Genomic DNA, 27,375 nt, shown 5'->3' with positions numbered 1-27,375 from the left:
CTTTAATATGTATCTGTTAAAAGCTACAATTCAGCCAAGGCCCTAAAGCTGTACTCAAATAGGAGAAGAAATAAAATTTGCATCACTTGTGTTCATTTAGCCACAAGTCAGTGTTTTGATTTAGCCACTTTTTTTTTTTTTTCTGAATGACTATGAATTTGATGTTTGGACAGTACTTCTATAGCATACATGTAGGTATAAGATGGTGGCCTTAATAACATTATAATTATAATAATAATGTAGGTTTTTCTGTCGGCTATACAGAGACATTTTGAAAGATAGTGAGTCTTTGCCTGTTTGATGCAAGGAATTCAGCTAGTAACTGTTGCAAAGAAGAATTCCTCAGGTTTCATTAGTCAGTGCTACCAGCCCAAGGCGATTTTTTTCTGTTTTGACTTTTTATTAATTAACCATATTCTAAGTGCTTAAAGCAATGAGTCATTTTTAAGAATTTATTTTTTGGATGCCATCATTTCTTGTTTTGCCAGTTTATACTCATAAACAAGCCACAAATGAATTAATCATTATGTCATCTAAGGATATAAATTCATGGCATGGAAGTTAATTAAAGAAATAGGTTGTCCTAGAATTTTGTAATACCGTGTTTTTCCAAAAATAAGACCTAGCCAGACCATCAGCTCTAATGTGTCTTTTGGAGCAAAAATTAATATAAGACCCTGTCTTATTTTAAGACAATATAAGACCCGGTATTATATTATATTATATATTATATTATATTATATTATATTATATTATATTATATTATATTATATTATATTATATTATATTATATTGACCTGGTCTATATAATCAGAAACTGAGGCTCAGCAAATTTAAGCATATTGCCAAAGTTAAATGATGGGTGAGTAGAAAAGCCAACCTTAGTTCTTGGCCTCTGGATTACAAATCTTATGTTTTTTTACCTCTATCAGTCATCATTCCTGAATGCCAGATTTTTTTTTTTAATTGTTGCAAATGTTTTGACACTGAAGCTGTTTTTCTGTTCACATGATTTGAAATGGAACTTAATTTTTAAAAAAATGCCTGAAAAAATATGATGTGAGAAATACACCAGAATAATTAATATCAACAAAATCTAAGTCTCAGGGTGTTAGTGAGACTAGCTACATAAATTGCGGGGCCCTGGAAAAAAATGAAAATGTGAGATCCCTTGTTCAAGAAGCAGGAAGAAAGTGCCAGTAAAGTTATTAAAATACACAATATTTTTTCTTTCTTCTATGGTGTACCTCTCAACCTGTCATGGTATTGATTTTTTGAAATTATTATTCTGTGCCATTTAATGTCACTCTAAATAAAGAAAAAATAAATTTTAATTATTAGCATATATTATGGCATTTTCACTTATATTGTGCAATGCCAATTATAAATGAAAACACAAGGGGTTTTCCTTCATATGTAGAACTGCTGAAGTCACGCAATTCACATTTCTTAGCTTGTACATGCTTATGCATTTCTTTCTTACTGGACAATGGAAATGCTGAATGAAACTTATTTGTCTGTTTTATTTTACTTTTTGATGTGCACATATTCTGCTGACAATCTCTACCTTTGGCTTACTGATGAGTAAGACAGAACTTAAAAGGAAAAAGAATCATGGGTTTCACTCATTCCCTTTCTTTCAATGACATCATTTTCAGAGTGTCTGACTAACACAGGAAAGTAACATGTGAAATGAATACGGCATGATTCCTTGATTATTCATGTTTCTTTATTCAAATAAGTTCTAGTTCAAACAGAGAAAGTGGCCTCTTGGGGCTATCAGCATCCCCACTTACCCAGTTGTAGACACATGATACACTTATACTCAATTTGAGTATCACTGAACTCCCACACATTCTGGGGTTACCAGAATTCTGTGCTTCTGGGGCATTGTAAATACTACACTGTGTGAATGAGACTGCGAGCAGTCTTGGACATGCATGCTCCACTGTATCAATGGACTTCAATTACAAAACACAAGTTTAAAGGTCTAATTGTTAAACATTTTGAGGTGATGAAAACCAAGCACAGGGCATTTCTGTATATGGGGTCCAGGTCCCACACCCATGAAGCCAGTTCAGCTAGTAGTACTGCAGAAGGTAAGAACACATTGTTATGTAAAGGAGAGTTCAAGAAAGACTTTCCCATTCAGGAATTTTTATTTCATTTAATTTTTTCTTCCCCTACAAGAATGTCCCATTGAAATTTGAGAAGTCAGGGACCTGTTAAAATAATACCTGCTAAATTTGACATTACGCTAATTATAACATCATTCTGTTTGGTGACTCCAGTGTGACTAAGTGGATTGAAATTTAACCTGTATTGGTTTTGAGAGAAAACACATGGGTTTTAGAGCCAGAAGATCTATACCTTTACTTGTTAGATCTATAAACAGGCAAATTATATAACCTTATCCATAACATGGAAATGAGTGTGCCCATCTCCTGGAGTGTTTTGAGAACCAACTCTGATAATACAGAGACGGCTTTAATCATGTTCTCAGATGAATATGGCATTTGATTTGGCACAAATAGCCTTTTTACAAACACTAGTTATTTTTGTTTGTTTGTTTTTACTTTTGGAGATATGCTATGATATTTGAGGGAAAAATTCCCTTATTAATATAAGTTTCAAAAATAATTTCAAAAGGAAAATCAAAACTGGGACAATATGTATTAGAGCCTTTGAAAGTACCACCAAAGATAAAAGCACAGTGTGGAAACAAAAACTATAAGATCTCATGATGAGTTGTTCAACACCACAAGGAAAGCATCAGACCAAAGAGAAAGCTATCCCCAAACAGAAAAGTGTCTAAGGGGAAATCAGGAGTGTATTTTAGAAGTCTGTTTGGAGGGTGGTCCTGGAGCAAGAATTCCACGAGGCCCTGTCTGCTTTCTGTAGTCTATATTAATCTTGTTTTTCTCTGAATCAGCACCTCTTTATCATTTAATTCTGTGTTTCTTACATTATTATCGACTCCAAATGTCTGTTGCTCATTTGCACAGCTACATTATAGATTTTTTGCTCATTAAACTAACTATGGTAATTGTGCCTTCTTTCTCTTCCACCTTCCCAATGTTTAGCACAGCCGAGGTGAATTGTTTTTGAGATGCGTCACTTGCTTTTCACATTTCTATGATCATTTCTACAGTCATTGCAAAATAAAGTAATAAATCAAAAATTTGGCTGTAAAATGAGAGGCTTAGACTAAATCAGTTATAAAGTTCTTTCTGGGTGCAAAATTTTATTATACGAATGTCTCTGGGAGATGGGGATTCCTTTATTGAAAATAGAGTATTTAGAGCCTAACAATTCAAATTGCTTGTTTATATAATCTAAGTCCCTTGGAAAACAACTCTTCAAACTATTTCAAGTCCTGTAGCCTAATCAAAATTACCATTTTATCCCAGGTTCCATTATAATTCTTGTCCTTGTGTTTTTCTTTCATTTCCTCTGTCTGTTGTATATCTTTCTCTTACTTTCATAGTTGCATCAGGTGTTTTTTGCTCATTTCTGTTTTGATTTGCTTTAATCATGAGAGTCTTGTATATCTATTTTGAATTAACAAACCATGGCTTATAAATAACATCCTTTTTGTACCACATTTATAGACCACTTTTATTGGGCTAAGATAAATTCTGAGACAGTGTTTCAAAACCATGAGTTTTCTGTACCATCACGAGAAAGTCAAGAATAATCATGAGAAATAAGTGTACACTCAGTTAATGATTCATTTGCTATATATTCTAACTGAATTTTTTTTAAACATGAAATGCCATAATTCTAATTGGCTTTGTATTGGATAACATAATTCAATTAGCTTCCCATCATCTTATGATTAGCCTTTCTGTAGTTCTCATAGTTCTATGTTCTCAACATGGAAGTCTCCTGGAGTCAGGAGGTAGACATGTAACCTAGACCACCAATCAACTGAAATATAGTTTGGCGTTGGTCAGTATGAGGGAAAGGCTCTCTGTGATGTCTCTAAGTTTTGCTAGGTCAGTGGTCACAGAGGTGTCTGGCTTTCACTGGCCTCAGGTGTTAGTGTTACAAGTCCTGTTCCTAGCACTGAAATGCCTTTTGTGAGGTGAAAGAGGTAGAAGTTTTCTATTGTAACAATATTTTTGTTTTTGGTTTTTACCAGCCAGTTTCATTGTATAATTTCAGCCAACATTCTTAGAAATTTACCCCCCACCTTGGCTTTCTTAGTCCTCCCAACTATTCTGTGAGATTCCCTAATACCTTTTTAAGATATCACTTTTAGGTATAATTAGCTAAAATCCTCTTCTGTTACTGGTAATAAAGAATTCTGCTAGAGCCTTACATAAGACTTTATTCAAATAATAGAGACCTAATTATATACAAGCATAGTATGATACATAGAATATGTTTAGGAACACATCAGGAACAGCGCACTTTTGTGTTAAAAATGGTACTTTCTCTCTGAATAGACAAATTATGAAAAGTCGACACTTCTGAGCACTTGCATACATGGGCACACTGTTTGGCCAGAACTCAGCAGGTTGTATGATGAAAAAGATGCCTTCTCAGAGTACAGTGCTCAGAAATAAACCCACACATACATGGTTATTTAACTATGAAGGCAAGAACATACAGTAGAGTAAAGATAGTATATTCAATAAATGGTGTTGGGCAAACTGGACAAATATATGCAAAAAGATAAAACTGGACCACCTTCTCAACTCATACACAAAAATAAACTCAAAATGTATTAAAGACTTAAATGTAAGACCTGAAACCATAGAACTAGAAGAAAAAAGGCACTAATCTCTCTATCATTACACTTAGTATATTTTTTTGTGATATATCTCCTTGGGCAAAGGAAACAAAAGAAATAAATAAACAAGTGGGACTACATCAAACTAAAATATATATATTTTTTAAGCTAAAAGATTTTTGCACAGCTAAGAGAACCAACAAAATGAAAAGACATCCTACTGAATGGGAGAAGACATTTGTCAGTGATACATCTGATAAGGGTTAATATCCAAAATTTATAAAAACTCATACAACTCAACACCAAAAATACAAACAATCCAATTAAAAAATGGGTAGAGGACCTGAATAGCCATTTCTCCAAAGAAGACGTACACGTTGCTAACAGACATGAAAAGATGCTCAATGTCACTAATCGTCAGAGAAATGAAAATAAAAACCACAATGAGATATCACCTCAGACTTGTCAGGATAACTATCATCAATAAAGCAACAAGTGTTGGTGAGCAGAAAAGGAAATCCTCGTACATTGTTGGTGGGATTGAAAATTGGTGCAGCCACTATGGAAAACAGTATGGAAGTTCCTTAAAAAGTTGAAATTAGAACTACCTTATGACCCAGCAATTCTACTTCTGGGTATTTATCCAAAGAAATACAAAACACTAATTCAAAAATATATATGCACCCTTATGTTCACTGCAGCACTATTTACAATTGCCAAGATATGGAAGCAAAGAAAGTGCCCATCGATAGATGGCTGGATAAAAAAATGTGGTACATATATACAATGGAATATTATTCAACCATAAAAAATGAAATCTTACCATTTGTAACAACATGGATTGACCTAAAGAATATTATGCTGAGTGAAATAAGTCAGACTGAGAAAGACAAATACCATATTATCTCACTTAAATGTGGAACAAAATCAACAAACAAAACAGAAACAGACTCATAGATACAGAGAACAAATTGATGGTGGACAGATGGGAGGGGGTTGGGGACCTGGGTGAAAAAGATTAAGGGGTTAACAAATACAAATTGGTAGTCACAGCATACAGATTACAGTCAATAATGTTGCAACGACTATGTAGAGTGCCAGGGCTGTACTAGACTAATAGGAGGAATCACTGCATAAATTATATAAATGTCTAATGACTTGCTGTACACCTAAAACTAATACAGTATTGAATGTCAACTGGAACTGAACATAATGAATCATTTTTTTAATGATAAAATACAAAAATTGTCATGTTATTTTTATAACATGAAATTATGTACATAAATTTTATGTATGATATAAATATGAGATAGAAACAGAGATAGAGATATACATAGGGATAGGGATAGAGATAGAGCTATCTTAGCCCCCACACCAGCATTTTATTTAATGGGAAACATTAAAGGTATGCCCTCTAATGTCAGGTTTAACATAAGGGTGACCACAATCACTATTATTATTTAACTTAATAATGGAGGTATTACTCAATGCTGTTAGATAAGAGAAAGCAGCCAGAAGCATAAGAATTGGAGGAGGGATAACATTATCTCTTTTGGGAACAAGCCAAGAGAATAGATGGAAAAATTACAACTTTAGTTAACAAGCAGGAAAATAGGTAATTTCCTCCCATTTATTTAACATTTCACATTCCTGTTTACTCTGTTTTATTCCATTGGTCTATTTTTAGATCAGTATCATACAATTTTAATTACTCCAACTTTGCAATAAGTTTTGTCTGTGTTAGAAAAATCATAGGCTTTCCTTCCTTTGCAAAGTCATCTTGACTGTTTTCTCTTGCACTTCTCTCTTCCATATGAAATATAGGACCAAACTGCCAAGTTACATTAAAAAGCCTTTTGATGTTGTGACTGGGAAGGCATTGGATTTGCGTATCTGTCTGTCCGGAGAATTGACATCTCTACCATAAAAGGCTTTCCATTGTGTAGCATACACTCTCTCTCTAAGCAAGGCTGTCCCTGGACATTGCATCTGCAACACTCCTTACTCTCTTTCTCTGCTCTATTTTAGCCCATAGCACTTTTCACCATTTAACATACTTTAGTATTTATTTTGCTTAATGTCTGTCTCCCTTACTAGAATGAGGACAAGCTCAATGAGGACATGGTCCTTTGTTTTCTTTACTGCTATAAAAGTCCCCAAACCAAGGACAGTGCATGACTCTTAACAGGGGCTTAACAAACATTTGCTGATGAATTAATTAATACAATTGGGTCTTTTTTATACCTTAAAATAAAATGCTTTCTCTTCTAGTTGAATGCAGATCTGTGCCACAGCAGAGCCAGAATATAGACTGGCTTGCACCCTCGTCTCGTCCTCTCTGTTGTGTTGTTTTGTGGAGAGCACAAGTTGAACAACCCTATGAAATAGCCCTTCTATGTGTACATATAACACATACATGTGTGCATTTATGTAGATGCCAGTGATGGTGGTAAAATAAGACATTTAAGTTAATTTTGATAGGTCATTCACTTCTTACACTTTCAACATATTAAGATACTTCAGAAATAATCTTTATTTAGTAATTATTTTATACTGAAAAACATTTTTAATTTACAAAACTTTTTTATCCCAAAGAATATAATTTATAAAATACAAGAACATACTGGAAAATGACAGCATAGAATAATCAAAAATGATGTAAAATATTGTGACTGATTACAAATTTTTGGTCTATCAGCAGGGAAGACTTGAACCTCTGTTTAACTTCGGTACAGATCTGGGTTAATGTCCTGAATTTTATTCTCGCCATTCGTTGTTGTATATTTAGAAAACATAACTAATGATAATGCTTAATCTGTATCCTCAATTTTGTATCCTTCCTTCTACCACACTGAGAAAAAAACAATGAAAATAAAATTGGAACTAGTAGAGATTTCTTGGCTAGTAAAGGGAATGCTTAATTTCACGAAAACCCTAGAAGCTTGCAGGTAGGATGTGAGAGAGGAAAAATGGCTGGTGTTGTTATTGCTAGTCTACCTGCTTGATTGTCATTTCTCTCTGATCCCAACTAAGTGGATGATGCAGGACCATAAAGGCCAAAGCAGAGCTGGGTTTTCTGAGCTGTGTTAGGGCCACCAATTGCCTGGCCCTTCTCTCCTTATCCCAAAACTGATCAAATCCAATGTCTAAGCCAGTGCTGTCCATACAAGGCCACAAACCACATGTGGCCATTTAAATTTAAATTAACAGTAAATACAACACAGGTTTCATGCCACAGTTACACTAACGACATTTCAAGTACTCTACAGCCACATGTGGCTTCTGGCCAGGGCAAGTTGAAGAATCCCCATCATTACAAAAAGTTCTATGGAGAATGCTGGCCTAAGCACTTACTTAGACATTTTCATATTTTAGCTTACAATTCCCTAGAATCCCGTTAATTACACCAGTGACACGCTGAAAGTCTCATTCCCATATTGATTTGTGTCCTTTCCATTTAGCAATTGCCACTAGGTAATTAGTAGTGTCTCCCAGGATAAAGCATGGCTCAGCACAGCGGGCACAGCATTTTAGCTTTTTACCTTTTTGACAAAGACATACGTACTTCCCTTTATCCCAATTTGTTTGCTAAAGTAGAATAATTACTGTTTTACACCCAATCTGAGATACCGTCAATTGAAAGATGTACCATCATTTTGTGTTCCAGGAAGCAATTAAATTATGACGTTCCATTTGTTTCAGAGTCATCTCAATTTCAGAGGTGTTAAAATGAGAAAAAAATGCATATAGGATTTATTGAAATATGGTGAAAATTAAAAGAAAGACCTCCATTGATTTCCAAAATCATATCTTGCAACGTTGAATAAGACAACTGAAATGCAGAAAATTATACTTGCTAGTGTCTTAATGGATTGAGATGTTTCTTAAAATATCCCTCTATTCCTGTATTAATCTTATGAATCTGGATGTATCTTAGATGACAAGTAATTCATAATTGTTTTTTTGGTGTTATATATATATATATATATATATATATATATATATATATATTAAGGGATGATTTAAATACAAGAAAAACTTCCCATTTTAGTGTATAGGTCTGCAAGTTTTAACAAGTGCATACCTTCATGGAACCACCACTACAATCAAGATACAGAATACATAGTACCATCACACCAAAATATCGCTGAATGTCACTCTGTACTCAACCCTATTCTTTAATCATAACCCATGGCTATGACTGATTTGTTTTCTGTCTCTATAATGTTGCGTTTGCTAGATGTTTTATATAAATGGAATCATACAGTGTGTAGCCTATTAAATATGGTTTCTTTGACTTTACATAATACATTGAGGTTCATGCATGTTGTACCAGTAGTTTGTTCCTTTTTACTGCAGAATAGTATTTAAGTACATTGATAGATCACAATTTATTTATTTATTCCCCAAGTGAGGGACATTTGGTTGGTTTCAAGTTGTTAATGATTATCTAAAAACCTGGTATACATGTGGACACAGATATTTGTATAAACATTTATTTACATTTCACTTCGATAAATACTTAAGAGTGGGAATTGCTGGATCATATGATTATAAAAACACTGTGGAACTATTTTCTGAAGTACTATTTGACAATCCCACCAAAATTATTTGAAACTTCCACTTGCTACTTATAATCACCACTTTGTTTCATTGGTATTATTATTATTATTATTATTATTATTATTATTATGCCATTCTAATAGTATATAGTGGTATTTGAATTTTCCTAATGAAATTTCCTTGAAAAGAGTTTCATTAGCTTAGTAGCTATCCTTATATCTATGGATAAATGCTTGTTCAAATATTTTCATATTTTTGGGGGGGAAGTTGTTAGTTTTGTTATTGTTGAGTTATGATTTCTTTATGTTGGACACAGTCCCTTTATCATATGTGATCTGCAAATAGTTTTCTCCCAGTCTGTGGCTGAAGTTTTCATTTTGAAATAAGTAACTTTTTTTTCATTAGACATTCTTAATTTTAATGAAATCCAATTCAGTTTTTCATGTGTTTATAGTGGTTTTGGCTATTTAAGAATTTTTGCCTAACAAACTCACAAGGATTTTCTCCAGTCTTGTTTTCTTCCAGTAACTTTAGGTTTTACATTTAGGATGCTGATTTATTTTTGGCAAATTTTAATGTATGCTGCAAAAGATATAGAAAAGTTTATTGTTCTGTATATGGACATCCAATTATTCTGGCACCATTTGTTGAAAAATTTGATTATCCTTTCTTCTTTGAATTGCCAAGGCACATCTTTTAGAAATTCATATATATATATATATATATATATATATATATATATATATGAATTGTTATATATATATAAACAATCCACACCCAACCCACAGTCTTCACTATTATATTACTACCCAGATGATGGAAGATATTAAATAAAAATATGAACAAATAAGTTATATTTATAACCAATAAAAATATGTATATTAAGAAATGGTTCAAGAAATTTTTAAGGTAATCGACAGTGCAATTTTCATTCCACAATCTTTAATCCTTTTCTCGGCTTAACTAGAAATTAATCAGGATATTACAGCTACATTTAAATCATCAAGATTTGAGTGTATATGTGTCACAATAAAGATGAAAATGAACTAATTTCAGATGTCAAAATGGATTTTAATGTGGCTTTGCGGTGATTCTAATCACGAATGTCAAATAAATAAATAAGACCAAAATAATCCTGAAAATTATCAAAATTCTGTATAGAATTTAGGAGAAACATTAAAATCAAGGAAAAAAAAAAAAAAATATATATATATATATATATATATATATATTACTGAACCAATTGTATTGGAAAACTGCCTGGTTATTTGGGGAATAAATAACAAAACTGAATTTGTACTTCACACTTTAAACAAAAATTAATAATTTTAGATGAATTGAAGAGATCATGGATTTTAAAAGTACCAGAAAAGATAATTGTTTGAAGTTTATGATGCTGAGTTATTGAAGCTTATCATGACATATTACTAGGGTCTGAAATTGAAAATAACTTTTAGAAATAATCATATAAAGATTTAAAATTTCTTTATAGAACACACACACACAAAGTGAAGGACAAACATTAATCGGGTAAAAAACTGTTGCATTCAGGAACACAGAGTTACAATTCACACTATAAAAAGAGCATTTAGAGATAAATAAGAAAAAGATTAATAACTTCATAAAAAACACCTTGATAGACAAGTCACAAATGAAAAAATACAGAGCATTAAAAATTTATAACAAGATATTCAAACTTAATCACAATCAAACTGCAAATCTAATGAGGTTTGTTTTTGTTTTTGCTATTCAAATAATTCAAATCAGCACAATAGGTAATATTATTTTTTTGTGACATCAAAGAAAAAAGATACTTGCATAGCACACAGCATTGTCAATTTTTTTTAACCTTTCTGCAAAATGACTTAGTAATAAGAATCAAAATGTAAAATGTGCATATCTTCTGACCGACACATTTTTCTTCTGGGACTATATACTCTAAAGTTATGCATAAATAAGCAATGAAAATCTTAGCATTTTGTATACTATATGAAAAATAAATCAACCTAAATATTTATCAATGTGTAAATACAAAAATTATAATATGTTCTTGAAAATTATATTTATTGTATTTTTCCCAATAGTTAAAAAAAAAAAAAAATTCATTCAACACAGGGGAGTCTTAATTATCTGTGGGAATATAGTGTTGTGACAAGTGACTGATATAAGATCCATACAACTAATTTTAGTTTTATTTATTTTCTGCATGATAGTAAGATTTTATTAAAGAAATTCACAAGTTGCAGTTGAAATAAATTTTAGTTTTTCTGGTTCCATTCTCTTAGCCTAGCTTTATATAATAATTAAATAATTTCCATATAATTTGTCCTTTAACTAAACAGTTGGAAATATTTTGCTGTTTCCATTTTCCTACTGGGTAAATTAAATATTTTAAGTAACCTGCTTGAGAAAACACAAGCTAGGATGTGACTCCATTAAAATGAAAAAAGAACATTTTCACTAAACTTACTATGGAATGAAATGACCAATTTCCTAAGGAACGTGGCTCTGCTAAAGGGGGCCTGAGAATATGTGTATGTGGAAGCAGTAATTTTCATCCTGTGTTCCTAGTTTTGACACTAAAGTTAAGGTTGACAGTTTGTCTCTCACTTTGTCCTGTTGCAATACATTTATTTCTGCATTGACATACTAAAGAGAAAACTAGTTTATGGGTAGTTAGATGGTGTTTAAATTTATTTCAGTGCAAACTGATAGCCTACTTGTACCACTGGTAGAAACAGAACTGTACGTACTAGTCAGGTTATCAAGCCAGATATTTTCAATGATGGTACATAAGAAATAGTTCAATTACAACTGGTGTTAAAGTAGCTTATTTGCATTAATTAATGCAAAAGAAGTTTGGTATATGAAAATATTTTTTCACAAAGAGTGCATCGTCAATGAGTTTGGTACTTCAATCCGCAGTATATTGTGGTGCAAGTTACATGTTAAATATGAGTAGTTGAAAAACTACTGCTATGGGATGTCTTTAAAGTGAAATTTTTCATTACAGACAACACTGAATTCTAAGAACAACTTGAAGGCAGTTTGTTCTATGATGATCGTTCATTTATTTAACAAGGAATATAAGAGAAAATGATTTGTTCTGCTCATTCAAAAATCTGCTATATAATAAAGTATATTCTTCTCCTACTGGCTGTTATTAATATGCAGGACAGTTAGATTATATCTGAGGCACAATAGTCCTACATGAGAAACGATGCCCAGGCAATATCTGGTGTGCTGTCTGCTTTTAAGACTTGAGTCATCAGCCATTCATTTTCTTAAACAAAATAATTGTATCAAGTGAAAACATGTTTATCTCATACAATCTCTTATTAGGTTGGCTGCTTTCATAGTATGCTGACAATATCCTATTTTAATTTAGGTTGAATACACTATTGAATTCAGAGTGAATGCACCAAACAAATAACCAAACAAATATCCTATTTTGTTTTTTCCAAATGGGAAGCCTACTAGACCCAAATAAAGCAAGAAAAAGTAAAACTATAACTTGACTGTATTCTGTGTGGGAATAGCATCATGACGCCTGAAAGCTAACATTATAACTAAATTGGTTTTGTGCCAGATCATCTGTGTTCTCTTTAACAAGTTTATGTTTATTTGTTTTATATATTATTTAGCATAAATAGACTCAAATGTTAAGGAACACCTAAACTTTATCTTCCTTAGCAGCATCTTATATTTTCTCTCCCCATTTTGAATATTTTATGTCTGCCAACTTACCGTAATGGTGACACAATGAAATAATCCTCCTACATGGTTCTTCTATGAGGTAACAAATTAAAATGATGTTTGCATGTTTGGAATCTGTAAGATCTTTCTTTCAATCCTCGTTTTACTAGTTGTGTTGTGCATCATGGATGGATAATACCTTAAAATTTATGGTGAGCATTAAGTGAGAAAACAAATGAAAGTAGACTAAAGTACGGACAAATATTAATTGTACCTTTAATTCCCTCCCATATTCATTTTCCCTTTCAACCAATACTTGTTCACAAAGCCTTTTTTTAATACAATGTTTTGAAAAAAAAAATTGTAGACCTGCAGCTTGTAATTTTGTGAATTTCATTTACTGCGTTGGAGTATTCTATCTGATAATCTACTTCTTCACTACATAATAAAGATATATATATGCATATATATACATACACACACGTATATATGTGTATATATACATATATATGTATATATGTATATGTATGTATATATGTACACAGTATATATGTATGTGTTACAACAGAATCACTACTCACTCGTTTTCAAAAGTATTTCGTTATTCTAGGATGTAATTGGCATCATTGTAACACTTACTTCCAAAAGCTACAAATGTCCTTTCACCTCTGTCATCTTTTCTCTCACTGGCATTCTTTCATAAACGGTATTTACTCAGAGAATTGCTTCCTTATAGGTTAGTTCTCCTAACTGTTGGGGTCAGTGGCACATCCATAATCTTGCTTTAAATATTCTCCAGGCCATGAAAATACATACTATTTATACCAATTTGGTAGTTCAACTGAAGTGCAAAGAAAAAAAAAATGTTTGGCACTCAGAGATACAGACCTTTGGTTTAAATTACTAACGTACCCTGTTCTTTTTTCTTCTAAGTGTAACTCTTCTTGACATGAATCCCCATAGATGTCTTAGGTAATAACTGATATTCCAAGAAAATAAATTGTGAAAAACAGCTAATGGGGAAGGGGATTTACATTTTTAATCTGATATATTAGATCATCTTTACAAAATGAAATCTCTCTTAACTGTGGTAATCACAATTAATTCACACCTACTCCTGTCAATAAATCTTTAGATGGTGGCTTAATAGGTCTTTCAGAAATGAATCTTTTGCAAAGCTGGAGTCATACTTCTTGTCTTAGCTTCCTGAAAGAGTATGCAGAAAGATAAAGTCACAATATGAGTTGTAATCAGACAGATGTGGGCTCAAATTATATTTGTCTCCTACTTAAATTTTTATTATATGTAAGAATACCTTAAATTTGGTACACTTGCTGCATTTTCTCAGCTATATTTGTCCCTTCAATGTCTAATTCAACAGTTATCTTTTCTATGATGCAATCTTGAAACCAAAAAGATTAACTGCTTCTTGTAAAGTCTATAGGTTTATAATGTGTGAGTTCTAATTTAGCCGTGACCTGCAACACAATCCACCAAGATAATATAATGTTTCTTAACCTTGTCACCCCGACTGGATCAATGGCTCCTTGGGGACAGGGATCACACTTATAATGGTCTTTGCATTTGAGAAGGCACTTAACTTATGATCATAAACATAATTAGTATTCCATAAATGTTTATAAACTGACTGATAAACAACATACACTGTGTTTTCCCGAAAATAAGACCTAGACAGACCATCAGCTCTAATGCATCTTTTAGAGCAAAAAAATAATATAAGACCTGGTCGTATATTAAAATAAGACCGGATATGATATGATATGATATGATATGATATGATATGATATGATATGATATGATATGATATGATATAATACCATGTACCTTATGTAATATCATACATCATATCATACCGGGTCTTATATTCATTTTTGCTCCAAAAGATGCATTAGAACTGATGTTCTGGCTAGGTCTTATTTTCGGGAAAACACAGTAGGAATAAATAAAAATTATCAACTGATACTCTATTCTATTTTATTCTATTTAAAAAAATAATTTTTATTTTCACAATATTTTTTTGTTTTTTGGTTCATTTTTCTTTTTTTAATTTTTATAAAATGTATTGGGGTGACACTGGTTAGTAAAATTACATAGGTTTCAAGTGTACAATTCTGTATATGTCACCCACATATCACATTGTGTGTTCACCACCCAGAGTCAGTTCTCCTTCTATCATCACATATTTGATTCCATTTATCCTTATCTACCACCCCCTTCCCCTTATCCTCTGGTAACCACTAAACTTTTGTCTGTGTCTATGATTTTTGTTTGTTTGTCTTGTTCCTTTGTTGCTTTCAGTTTTATATCCCATGTATCAGTGAAATTATATGGTTCTCGACCCTTTCTGTCTGACTTATTTCACTTAGCATGATAATCTCAAGATCTATCCATGTTGTCGAAAATGGCAATATTTCATCTTTTCTTATGTCAGGATAGTATTTCATTGTGTACATATACCACATCTTCTTTATCCAATCATCTGTCAAAGGTCACTTTGGGGTCTCCATGTCTTGGCCACTGTGAATAATGCCACAGTGAACATAGGGGTATGTACACGGTTTGACAATTAAGTTTGCAAAATTGTCGCAACAATGTTGCTAACCTTTTTTTCATATCAGAGGTGTTATTCATTATGAATTTGTACCAACTAGACAAACAGTTAACCAAGTTTAATACACAGAAATGCTGAACAGGCTGCGTGAAAAAGGTAGAAGACCTGAACTTTTCGCCAACAATTCATGGCTCTTGCATCACGACAATGCACCAGCTCACACGCCACTGTCTGTGAGGGAGTTTTTAGCCAGTAAACAAATAACTGTATTGGAACACCCTCCCTACTCACCTGATCTGCCCCCAATGACTTCTTTGTTTACCTGGAGATAAAGGAAATATTGAAAGGAAGACAGTTTGATGATATTCAGGACATCAAGAGTAATACAATGACAGCTCTGGTGGCCATTCCAGAAAAAGAGTTCCAAAATTGCTTTGAAGGTTGGACTAGGTGCTGGCATTGGTGCATAGCTTCCCAAGGGGAGTACTTTGAAGGTGACCATAATGATATTCAACAATGAGGCATGTAGCACTTTTTCTAGGATGAGTTCATGAGCTTAAATGTCTGTCTTCGTATATCTTCATGAATAAATGTTCTCAGATTTTTTGGGTAGATACCCAGAAGAGGGACACAATCTTTTTTCCTTTCCTTTCCTTTCCTTCCCTTCCCTTCCCTTCCCTTCCCTTCCCTTCCCTTCCCTTCCCTTCCCTTCCCTTCCCTTCCCTTCCCTTCCCTTTCCTTTCCTTTTTTCTGATAGTGTTTAGTGGTGCAGTGTCCATGTCAAAGAGGTTGCTTAACAAGCATTTAATAACTAATGAATTAATACAGTTAGTTTTCATTTACAGAGCATGGATTCCACCATTCTGGACAACTTCCACGCTTTGCTTGTGTTCAAGTTCTGGCAGGCCTTAAAATCTTAAAACGTGACTTTTTTCCTTTCTTCCAGTAATTTTTCAGGCTATGTCTACATTGCTGTACAGTGAAACTTCACTATTTGCGGATTCTGCATTTGCAGATATGCCTACTATCTAAAATGTATTTGTAACCCCCACTGTGCTTTCTCTGTCCTTCCCAGACATGTGCAGAGCAGCAGACCCTTTGCGTTGCGTGGTGTACACTTTCCCAGCTGAGATCACACAAGACAATGTTTTGCCTTCTTGCTTCAGCTTTCATGTTGTAAATTCATGTCCCTTTCGCGATCTTTTTAGTACTGTGTTTTGCACATGCTGGTGCTTTGTGTTGATCATTTTGCTGTTTAAAACACTTCCCGAGCATAGTGCTGAAGTGTTGCTATGTAATTTTCCTAGGTGCAAGAAGGCTGTGATGTGCTTTCAGGGAAACTACATGTGTTAGATATACTTCACTCAGGCATGAGCTATTATGTTGTTGGCCATGAGTTCAATATTAATGAATTAGCAGTATTAAATATTAGGTACAGTGTCTTTAAAAATAAACATACATGAAACAAGGTTATGTATTGATTGATTGGTGGAAATGTGACCAGAGGCTCGCAGAACCTAACCCTGTATTTCTCCCAGGACCAATGGTTCAGTATTTGCCAACTCAGTGTCTATGATGGCTTATAGAATATAACTACAGCTAATAATGAGAATTGATTGTACCACTCTTAGTAATAAACATTTAGTAATCCACTCCTTCTTGGTGTTTCTAAAGTAATGTAGAGATGATGGGGATCAGATTGCATTCAGGATCTTATGTTGCTTTATTTACCTCCCCAAAAATACCTTTTGGCATCATGAGATTGAATGATTGGACATCTACAGGCCAGCTTCCAAGATAAAGCTATGATCAAGAATTTAAATATTATATCTCAGTTTTGCCCTATTCCCACTACCTTTGCCATAATTGTTCACACTCTGTAACAAACAGTGGAATATCTTTTGCAGAGATAGGATGAATATGTGAATTTTGACTATGAAATGTTTTTGTCCCCAAGGATCTCATCAGTAGCTCAATCTGGCTTTTATTATGCAACAGCCAATCAATATAGGAAATGACTGTTTCTAACCTTTAGTGACTGCAGTTTTATCTTCTCATCGTGAAACAAGACCTACCTAGCCAATGTAGTAAAGTATCCTAGGATAAGAAGAAATGAGGAATGTTTGAAAAAGAATAGAAATGTTACCCAAAGGGGAGGGAGGGAGGGAGGGAGACAGAGAGACAGAGAGAGCGAGAGCGAGAGCGAGAGCAAGAGCGAGCGAGCGAGCGAGAGAGAGAGAGAGAGAGAGATGCAAATTAACACAGAGTGAATTTAGACCAGTGTGCCTTAACACAGATGTTCACTAAAGCTAAATTCAATTTTCATTGAAAAATTCCCCTTTTAAAATTTCTGCAACACTATGCAAACAAATAAACAAAAGAGGAACCTCTACCTCTAACCCTGGTCAAGATTCCCTCTACCTCATAGTCTGTGTTCTGATATGGGCATAGAATGCTATTTTAATTATGGAAAGTTACAGAACAAGATGTATTTGTGTTCTGCTGGGAGCACATACACACACACTGGGAGTACACACACACACACACACACACACACACACACACACCGAAGAGTGGATTTAGAGGAAAGAGTGCTAAGGTTGGAGTAAATGGCTAGGATCTAATTACCTATAGATGACAAAATGCTGGTTTTGTAGGACACCTGTCCATGACATTGAGATTCTACATATTACTTCAGCTACGGGTTTGCAGACAAGTCAGGGTTAACTTCTCATTGTTGTCTTCCACCTCAATACACTGGCTGAAAGAAGCAAATGCTGGGTTGGGCTCAGCACTACAAAACAAAAAGTAGATTTATATATGCCCCTCTCCAAATCACATCATTTGGAGGATATCTGTTTATACATTGAGAAGAGCCAGCAATCTCTATAATAAATATTATAGAAAGAGACCAAAATTCAATGGTTATATCCAGTTTTGTCTCAGTGATTGTTTTGGGCTGCTTTGATCAAAAGAGTAATAATGCACAGGAACTCTTTCTCTCCAAATGGATGTGAGCCCATACTTCAGGTACAGTGTATTAGGTGATTAGCAGATGGGATGAATAGTCTCCTTTAACCCATTATCTCATTTACACATTTGTCTGCTTTGAAGATCAAGTGCTTATTTGGCAATTTGCTTTGGCAACAGAACTTTCTGAGATGAAAAAATATATCCAAGTATATTTGTAGAGGTGGTCACATTTCTCATCTCTGTCAGCTATAGTAGTAAATTCAAGGTTTAAAATTTGTATTCAGTATGGAATTGTATAGAATACAATGTGAATGTCATAATAGACACTAGGACTTATTTTTGCTCCTACAACTCAATAGTGAAGGCAATCTCAGATTTAATAGTTATTCCAAAAGTAATAAAGCTTCACTGTAAAACCCCATGTTATAACAAATGGGGGAAGGATTGTAATTGCAATGCAAGGAGAGACCGCTAGTATTGCTTTACCAAATATGTGGTTAATCATGTTTAATTGAAGCTATTATTGCAGTAAGAAGAAATAACAATTTGACTTCCAGAGAGTTTTAGTTGCAGTATTATAATATTTGTGCAATGTGCATCCACTACTGGAATAAAAGAAGCTTTTTTATAATTGCATGCTGAAAATAGAAGTATCAATAGAAGTTCTGTAAATCTTGAAAATAATAATATAAGTTAATACAGCTAGATAGAGAAACATTTTCTTCACCAGACCCACATAGCTTATAGAAAAATAATTTTCACTGAAATGGAACATATTCATCATTTCTTTCCCTAACCTTTCTTTTGCAATTTTCCTTATTTACTCTGTATTCCACTATTTCATCATCTCTAATTAGTAAGAACCAAAATGTAGAGATATCTTTGCATCATCCACTATGGTCCTATCTTTGGGATTTAATGTCACCCCATCATGGGTGCTGTGATCCTTGGGAAGTTGGCCATTAAAAAGGAACAGGGTTCTTTGTAAAATAGTACTAGCATTACCTGGAAGATCACATACTTACCACCAGCTATTTAATACATGATTTTCAATTACTACTATGAAGGATTTGGGGGTTCTGGTATACCTTTGTACCCACCAGTAAACACCTCAACCTGTAGGAGTGTTTCCCCATTACGATTATTACTTCACAAATATTGATTACATGTTGCATGCAAACTCATTGTATTAGGTAATGTGGAGGACGCACAGGTATATACAACTGGACCTGAAAACATTCTAGCAGGAAAAAGAGACATGTACTTAAAAGAGTTATATAGTTTATGCTACAGAGTGAGAAGTGTCCTAACATCAGAGTAAATCACTGTTAGAGAGATGGATTTCATTTGAGGGCATCAGTATAATCTCTATGCAGAGGCTGTATAACAAGGAAGGAGAATTTCCACCTAAGTTAGGGTAGGATGTCCTAGAAAAAGAAAACAAACAAAAAAGAAATGAGTAAAATTCAGGACCTACAGGGGGAATTTGTCTAACATGATTGAAGTATGGGCGAGGTAATGTGAAGTAGTGGATGGTAAGGATGGAAAAGCAAGCTGAACCCTAAATACCCAAATCCTTGAACACTGATGAAGCAGTTTGGACTTTATTTTATAGGCAATGAGGAATTACTCAATATTTTGAAGAAGGTAGCATCGTAATTGCAATTATACTAAGTATAGATGCATTGAATAAGGGATGGTCAGAAGAAGGGTTTGAGGCTATTGCACTTAAGTATGGCTGAGAGAAGGTAATAAACTCCAGAATTACACTGTTTCCCATTTTGATTTCTCGCAAACCAATTCTTGGATTTCCTGGAACTTGATAAGACCATATATACACATTAAGATAGAGCCTTTATTTTTAAACTCTTCAATAACACTCTCCTTTTTTAATTTCAGATTTTTCATTATTCATATACTGCTTCATATGTGATTTACAACATACACACTAGGTAAGTTCTTTGATTTTTGGGTTTTCTTGAGCCGTTGTCCAACTACATTATTGTAGATGTCAATTTGTTCATGTAAAAATATTTCCCTTTTTTCAAGGGAAGTTTGGGAGTTAAATCCCCCAGAAGTAGAGGACTCCATCTTGCAGTATGCAGCCTGGGGTGCTCAAGGGCAGCAGCTGGTAAGCACGGGCTTCGGTCTGCACCAAGCACTCTGAGCCTGGCCTTGTAAAAAACGTGTGCAGGAACCACTTTCTTGTAAAAATTGTCTTGTTTTCCTTGATGTTTTCTTATTTCCCTTTATATCTTCTGTCTAGTAGTCTCATTTAAGAATATATAAAATAATACTAGTATTATTTTATCAATTAATTTAAAAAGAGTTTTTCGAGTAATGGACGATTAAACTGCTAATTAATCATGGAATCTAGAAGAGAGTCAATCCTACTAGGGCCTAGCTCTGTGACATTTCCCTGATAGCATGTTGTCAAGTTTATTTATTCTTGAAGTATTGTTCAGAGTAAAAACTGAAGACAGAAGTCTACAGTTGACAAGACTCTCTTAAGAGAAGATTTTTAAAATAATATTTTGCAATTATCACAAACTCAGAAAGAGAATTATTGATTTATAAAACAGTTTGAGCAACACTGTATTGTTTGTTGTATGTGACTCATGGTGCCCATATAACAACTTCAATGGAATACTGCTCGGGAAGCTGTAATGCTTGCGTATTCGGCATGAGCACCCTCAAATGTACTCCACATTACCAAATTGATCTCTCAATCATGTCAGTTTTAATACTCTTACCAGCAACAGTGTGAGAGTTCGCTTTGTTCCATATCCTCAACAACACCTGTTTTGTTCACATTATCATATTATTTGTTAATACTGATATTATTATTTCTTCCATTCCAAATTTTATGCTTTCTCTTTTATTAAAATCTCACCCTAGCTGCACTATGAAAGTGTCTAGGTAAAGTGGTTTTCTTTTTTTGTTGTTTTGTTGTTGTTGTTGTTTGGTTTTTGTTTTTGTGGGAAGATTTTTAAAAACATTCTATTCCAGTTATAAGATTGTGTTACATTTATTTTCAAATTGGTTTTGGTAATTGATACATTTCTAAAAACTGATCTTAACTAAATTTCCAATTTTTGCATAACATTTTTATAACTTCTTTAGTATTGTTTTAATATTTTCATTTGTATTAATATTTTTTCTTCTGTCCTAATATTATTTATAAATATTTTTCTCTTTTTTTCATGATCAGCTTTGGTTGATATTTGTAAATTTCACATTTGTCTTCTCAAAAAGCCAAATTTTAGATTTATTTGATCCTTTCTATTATATTATTAGTGTTTTCATTGTCTTTTGTAATATAATCACTGAAAACTATAGAATTTTCTCTAAATTTTATTTAGTCTTCATCCAATAGGTTTGAGAGTAATATTTTAATAGTATTTAATTTGAATATTTAAAAAAATTTCATTATATGTTCTTATTTCAGGTGGGTTATTCTGAGGTTTGTTTTTAAACTTGAAAAATGTAGAATTGGTTTTAAAACAATTTGCAGAGTTTAGAAACAGATCTTTATAATAGTGACTTTGCAATTGATAGCATTTGATTTAGGGCTTAATATAACTTTTACAAATGTTTTCCATGTCATAGGAACAGTGTTTTATATGTACCTATTAGATCTCTTAATAATTATATTTTGAAGTCTTTTATTTCCTTAGCAGTGATAGTGTGTATTTTCTTTAGTGCCCTATCAGTCCTGCATTATATAATGTGAATTAGGTTTTGAAGAGTGAAAGGTATTAAATGTTAAATAAATCCTACAGCAAATTGAAATGTTTGATACCCTTATCAATATATGTATCTTATTTGTCTTTAATAATTCTGATTGACCAACCCTAACTATAACCTTTAACAGTTTTTTTAACAGAGGTTAAAATCCTGATATTTTTAAAAATTAGAACTGCTGCATCAAGAGAAGCAGGGTGGGCTCAAGTCTGTTTCTTATTTCCCATAAGCCTCAATTTTCTCATATGTAAAATAGAAATACCCATACCACCATTTCATTATGAAAAATATTGGGGAAATATAACATTTCATTTAATAAGACACATTTATTATTTTATTCTTCTTTATAAATCTAAGAATACTTTCTTAAGCTAATTGGTGAAATAGGGAAGTGGTACTAGATATTTTGTATCACAAGAAGGCTGTAGAATAATACACTGTTCCTAAATTATACTTCTTTTCATTGGAAAATCTTCTGGACCCTGAAATATTCTGAAAGTGAATATACCTGAGATAGAATCTCTGCCAGTGGTTGGTCATGTGACCTTGTCCAAGTCATTTTCCCTCTTTGCATGTCATTTACATCAGCAAAATGAGGGCATTTGATTGTGTTTCTTGGGCTTTTCCATTTTGCATTCTATATAACATAATTCTATCATATTCTGATTTTTTTAAACTAAAATAATTTAATTTTCTTTTTGTAATTTTCAAAATGATTGAGACACAAAAAAAGGGAGAACATAAAGGTAGAAAAGAGTTAAAAAGTAATAACTATGACAGATTTTCTTCATTTTTTAAATCATAGTTTGCCACTCAGAAATATTTCCAAAGTCAGCTGTACAACAGATTATTATTTTGGCACAGGGAAACACGTTTTTTCACATGCAAAAACAACTTTCATTGTGTGAGGGTGGATGTGTTCCTTAAATACCAGGGATGCCAAAAAATATATATACAAGTAAATATTTCAGTCAACGTTGCTCAACCAGTAGTTAGCCGTAATCAGAAGTGTCTGGACACTGATGGTAACCACTTTGAGTACCTCTTGTAGTTGCAGAAGTCAAATGTGACTTGTATTCATCTTTTGTTATCAGTATATATTAAGTATTACAATTTTAATACAATTTTCCTTTCTTAAAATGTGTATACATTTTTTGGCACCCTCTACATGTAAACTAAGTGTTAAGTGTAATATTAAAACAAGAAACTACTTAAAATATAGAAAAGAATCAACTGTAAAATAAATGTTTACCCCTGGTCTTAATTCCCCACATGCTTAATATGATTTTATGGACTCATACTAAAGGGACATTGAGAAAACCAAGGTTTACCAAAAGTAATGAGAGAAGCATACACAAAGTTGCCAGACATTATACTGAAAGCTGCTTAAACAACTTTATGGTTACGTTTCAAAATGAAATCCTATATAAAACTGTATTCATGGCCATCCATATCACTAAATTGTTAGATACTTGAGTTAATAATTATGAAGAAAACAAACCAGTGACAATCTGAAGTCTAGCTGAACAGAACTCCCATAACTAAGGATATAAAGAAGAAGTCATGGTGAGACTGGTTGGAGGTGCAGAGACAAAATGGGCTGGCCCTACAACCACATGTGGTGGTTGACCATCAGAAGGAATACCTTTGGGGCAGAGGTTCCATTGGAGAAACGAGGGGCCCCAGCCCCATACCAGCTCCTCAGTCCAAAGTTCCGATGCCAGGAAGGGGAAGCCTTGCAATGTCTGCTGTGAAAGTCAGCAAGAATTGCACTGAACTGGGTGAGATGGAGGACTGCAGCAAATCTGGACATCCTCTTAAAGGGCCTATACATATATTCACTAATTCATAGGCACTCACCCTGCACACTGGCAGAGGGATGGTGACGCAGGAGGTGTGAGAGACATACAGGGAGAAAGTGAGTTGTGTGGCTCCAGGGCAAGGACTAGAGGGGCAGCCACCATTTTTCCTGTGTAGCATCCTCCTCCTGTGCAGCCAGCAGGTTGGCGCCATCATTCCCGTGTTGAGGCCTATTCCATATGGCTAAATCTGAATCTACATGGTTAGCCTCCCTTGCTCCAACATAGTGACTCCCTGGGACACTTCCCAACCCAACTTATACAATGCCAGAGGCACATTCTCAGCCAGCAGCCAGCGCCACCCACATTGTTTTCTTTCCTGGACAATTTTTGGGGATCTATGGGCCCCAGACAGGCAGCAGCTGTTTTTGGTGTGCTCTGAGACTTTTGCTGAGTAGCTCCAAACTCAGCACTGGCACCAAACTAGAATCTATATTAACCTGATAAACACCATATATCCCACCCTGGTAACTCCATGAGTCCCCCACCTCAATTCTTGAATAACACACAAGGCTTTCTCAGTGGCTGAGCCTTATGGGAGCCAGCAGGTGTCAGCAGGCATCAGGGTGCCCTGGGCTTTTTGCAGAGCTACCACAGGACCAGCACTGGTGGTAGTCATTTTCGGTTCACAAGGTAGCCTCTCCCATGCACCTGCAGGTCCAGCACAAGGAGGGACCAAGCACAGATCACTCTGTAGATCCTACTAGGTAGTCTCGGGCAGGTCACAGTCAGTAACTGACTTGGCCCTGTACTGGAGCCCCTCCAAGAGGCCCCAGAACCAACTTACCTGGAGGTTGGCTTCAAACCACAGCAGAGCACCATACAATTGACCCCACAAGTGGCATGCTAAAGGGTGTAATCAGCAGGTGCCAGAGCTCACTGGGGCCAATCCCACTTCTCCGGGTAAGCTCACTGTATAACAGTTTATAAGCCACAGAAATGGCCAAACCCCACACTCAGTCCACTTGAGGGTGAATCCCACACACCAACATGCCAAGAGCAATCAATGTTCAACTGCAACAGTAGAACACATACAACTAACACAAGGGATACTCCTGGAGCACCCAGTGCAGGTGATCTGGAAGACTGCCACTGGGCCCCTCTGCCACTGGGCACCTACTATATAAGGCCAACTTGCCAAGACTGGGATATGTAGTAATCTATCTTATACATAGAGACAAATACAGAGAGGCCTCCAAAATGAGGAAACAAATAAATGGGTCACAAATGAAAGAATGGGAAAAACTCCATAAAAGGAAGTAAACATATTGGAGAGAAGCAAAACACCAGATACAGAGTTCAAAACAACAGTTGTAAGGATGCTCAAGAAACAGTGAGGACTTCAACAAAGAGATACCAGGAATAAAAAAGGGCATAGAAGCAATGAAAAAGAACCAGTGAAAATGAAGAATATAGTAACTGAAATAAAGAATGTACTAGAAAGAATCACCAGCAGACTAGATGAAGCAGCAGATCAAATTAGTGATTTTGAAGACCAGATATCAGAAAAAAAACAACAATAGAAAAAAGAAAAAAAAAGGAAATAGTTTAAGGGATCTCTGGGACTACATCGAGCATAACAACATTCATGTCATAAGGGTACCAGAGGAGAGAAAGCAGGGATTAAAAACATATTTGAAGAAATAATTACTGAAAACTTTCCCATCCTTGAGAAGGAAATAGATGTACAAGCCCAGGAAGTACAGAGAGTCCAAAACAAAATGAACCCAAACAGGATCAGACCAAGACACATTATGATTAAAGTGGCAAAGGTTAAAGACAAGGAGAGAAACCTAAAAGCAGCAAGAGAAAGGTATCTAGTTACTTACAAGGGAGCTCCTGTAAGACTGTCAACTGATTTCTCAATAGAAACTTTGCAAGCCATAAAAGATTAGCACGGAATATTCAAAGTGATGAAAAGCAAGGATCTACAACCAATGGTATTCTACCCAGCAAGGCTATTTTTTTTTAATTGAAGGAGAGATGAAGAACTGTCCAGATAAGTAAATTCTAAAGGACTTCATCACATCTAACAAGTATTACAAGAAATGTTAAAGGGACATTTTTAAGAAGAAGGGGGAGGAAGAACATAAATATGAATAATAAAATGGCAATAACTATGTATCTACCAACAATCACTTTAAATGTAAATAGATTAAATGCTCCAATCAAAAGTAAGGGTAGCAGAATTGATAAGAAAACAAGACCCTTACACATGCTGTCTACAAGAGACAAACTTCAGATTGCAAGGCGCACACACACAGAATGAAAGTAAAGGGATGGAAAAAAATATTTTATTCAAACGGAAACAAACAAACAAAAAAGCTGGGGTAGCAACATTTATATCAGACAAAATAAACTGTAACACAAAGGCAGACAAATGGGCATTACATAATGGTAAACGGATCAATACAACCAGAGGATATATCCCTTGTAAACATTTATTCACCTAACATAAGATCACTTAAATATGTAAAGCAAATATTGAATGACATAAAGGGAGAGATTGATAGTATTATAATCATAGTAGGAGATTTTAACACCCAGTTGACACCAATGGACAGAACTTCCAGACAGAAAAATCAACAAAGATATATCAGTTCAAGTGACACACTAGACCAGATGATTTTAATTGATATTTTTAGAGCATTTCACCCCAAGGCAGCAGAATATACATTCTTTTCAAGTGCACATGAGACATTTTCCAGCATAGAATACATGGTAGGCAACAAGTCTCAATAAATTTAAGAAGCTTGAAATTATATGAAGTGTCTTCTCTGACCCCAATGGTATGAAACTAGAAACCAATTACAAGAAATAAACTGAAGAACACATAAACATATAAAGGCTAAATAATATGCTACTAAATAATGGATGAATCAACAACAACATCAAGGAATAAATCAAAAGATATATTGATACAAATGAAAATGAAATCACAATGACCCAAAATATATGGGACACAATGAGAGCAGTCCTAAGAGGGAAATTCAGCAGTCCTAAGATGGAAATTCATAGCAATTCAGGCCTGCCTCAAGATACAAGAAAAATCTCAAATAACACTCTAACCATACATCTAAAGGAACTAAGGAAAAAAAAAAAAAGACAGAAAGTTTTAAAAACAATACCAAAAAAATCATTGAAACCAAGAGTTTGTTCTTTGGGGTTAAAAAAAAAAAAAAAAAAAAAAAAAGATAAACTTTTAACCAGAGTAATCAAGAAAAAAAGAG

At 34.1% G+C, this 27,375-nt stretch overlaps 1 protein-coding gene across 3 annotated transcripts in view; it reads left to right on the top strand.

Moving 5' to 3' along the window:
• DPP10 (dipeptidyl peptidase like 10) overlaps positions 1 to 27,375 on the top strand; it is a 1,304,160-nt gene that overhangs the window by 1,156,734 nt on the left and 120,051 nt on the right. For all 3 annotated transcript variants that reach the window (XM_074335439.1, XM_074335432.1, XM_074335443.1), the window contains exons 6-7: positions 20,442 to 20,494; positions 20,592 to 20,673. In XM_074335439.1, coding sequence (XP_074191540.1) covers positions 20,442 to 20,494; positions 20,592 to 20,673 — 135 coding nt within the window. The remainder of the gene's footprint in view (positions 1 to 20,441; positions 20,495 to 20,591; positions 20,674 to 27,375) is intronic.

Source organism: Rhinolophus sinicus, linkage group LG01 (assembly GCF_036562045.2).
Source record: "Rhinolophus sinicus isolate RSC01 linkage group LG01, ASM3656204v1, whole genome shotgun sequence".
Taxonomy (NCBI): Eukaryota; Metazoa; Chordata; class Mammalia; order Chiroptera; family Rhinolophidae; genus Rhinolophus; species Rhinolophus sinicus.
Note: the sequence above shows the minus strand (reverse complement) of the source record. Positions and strands in the feature narration are given on the sequence as shown.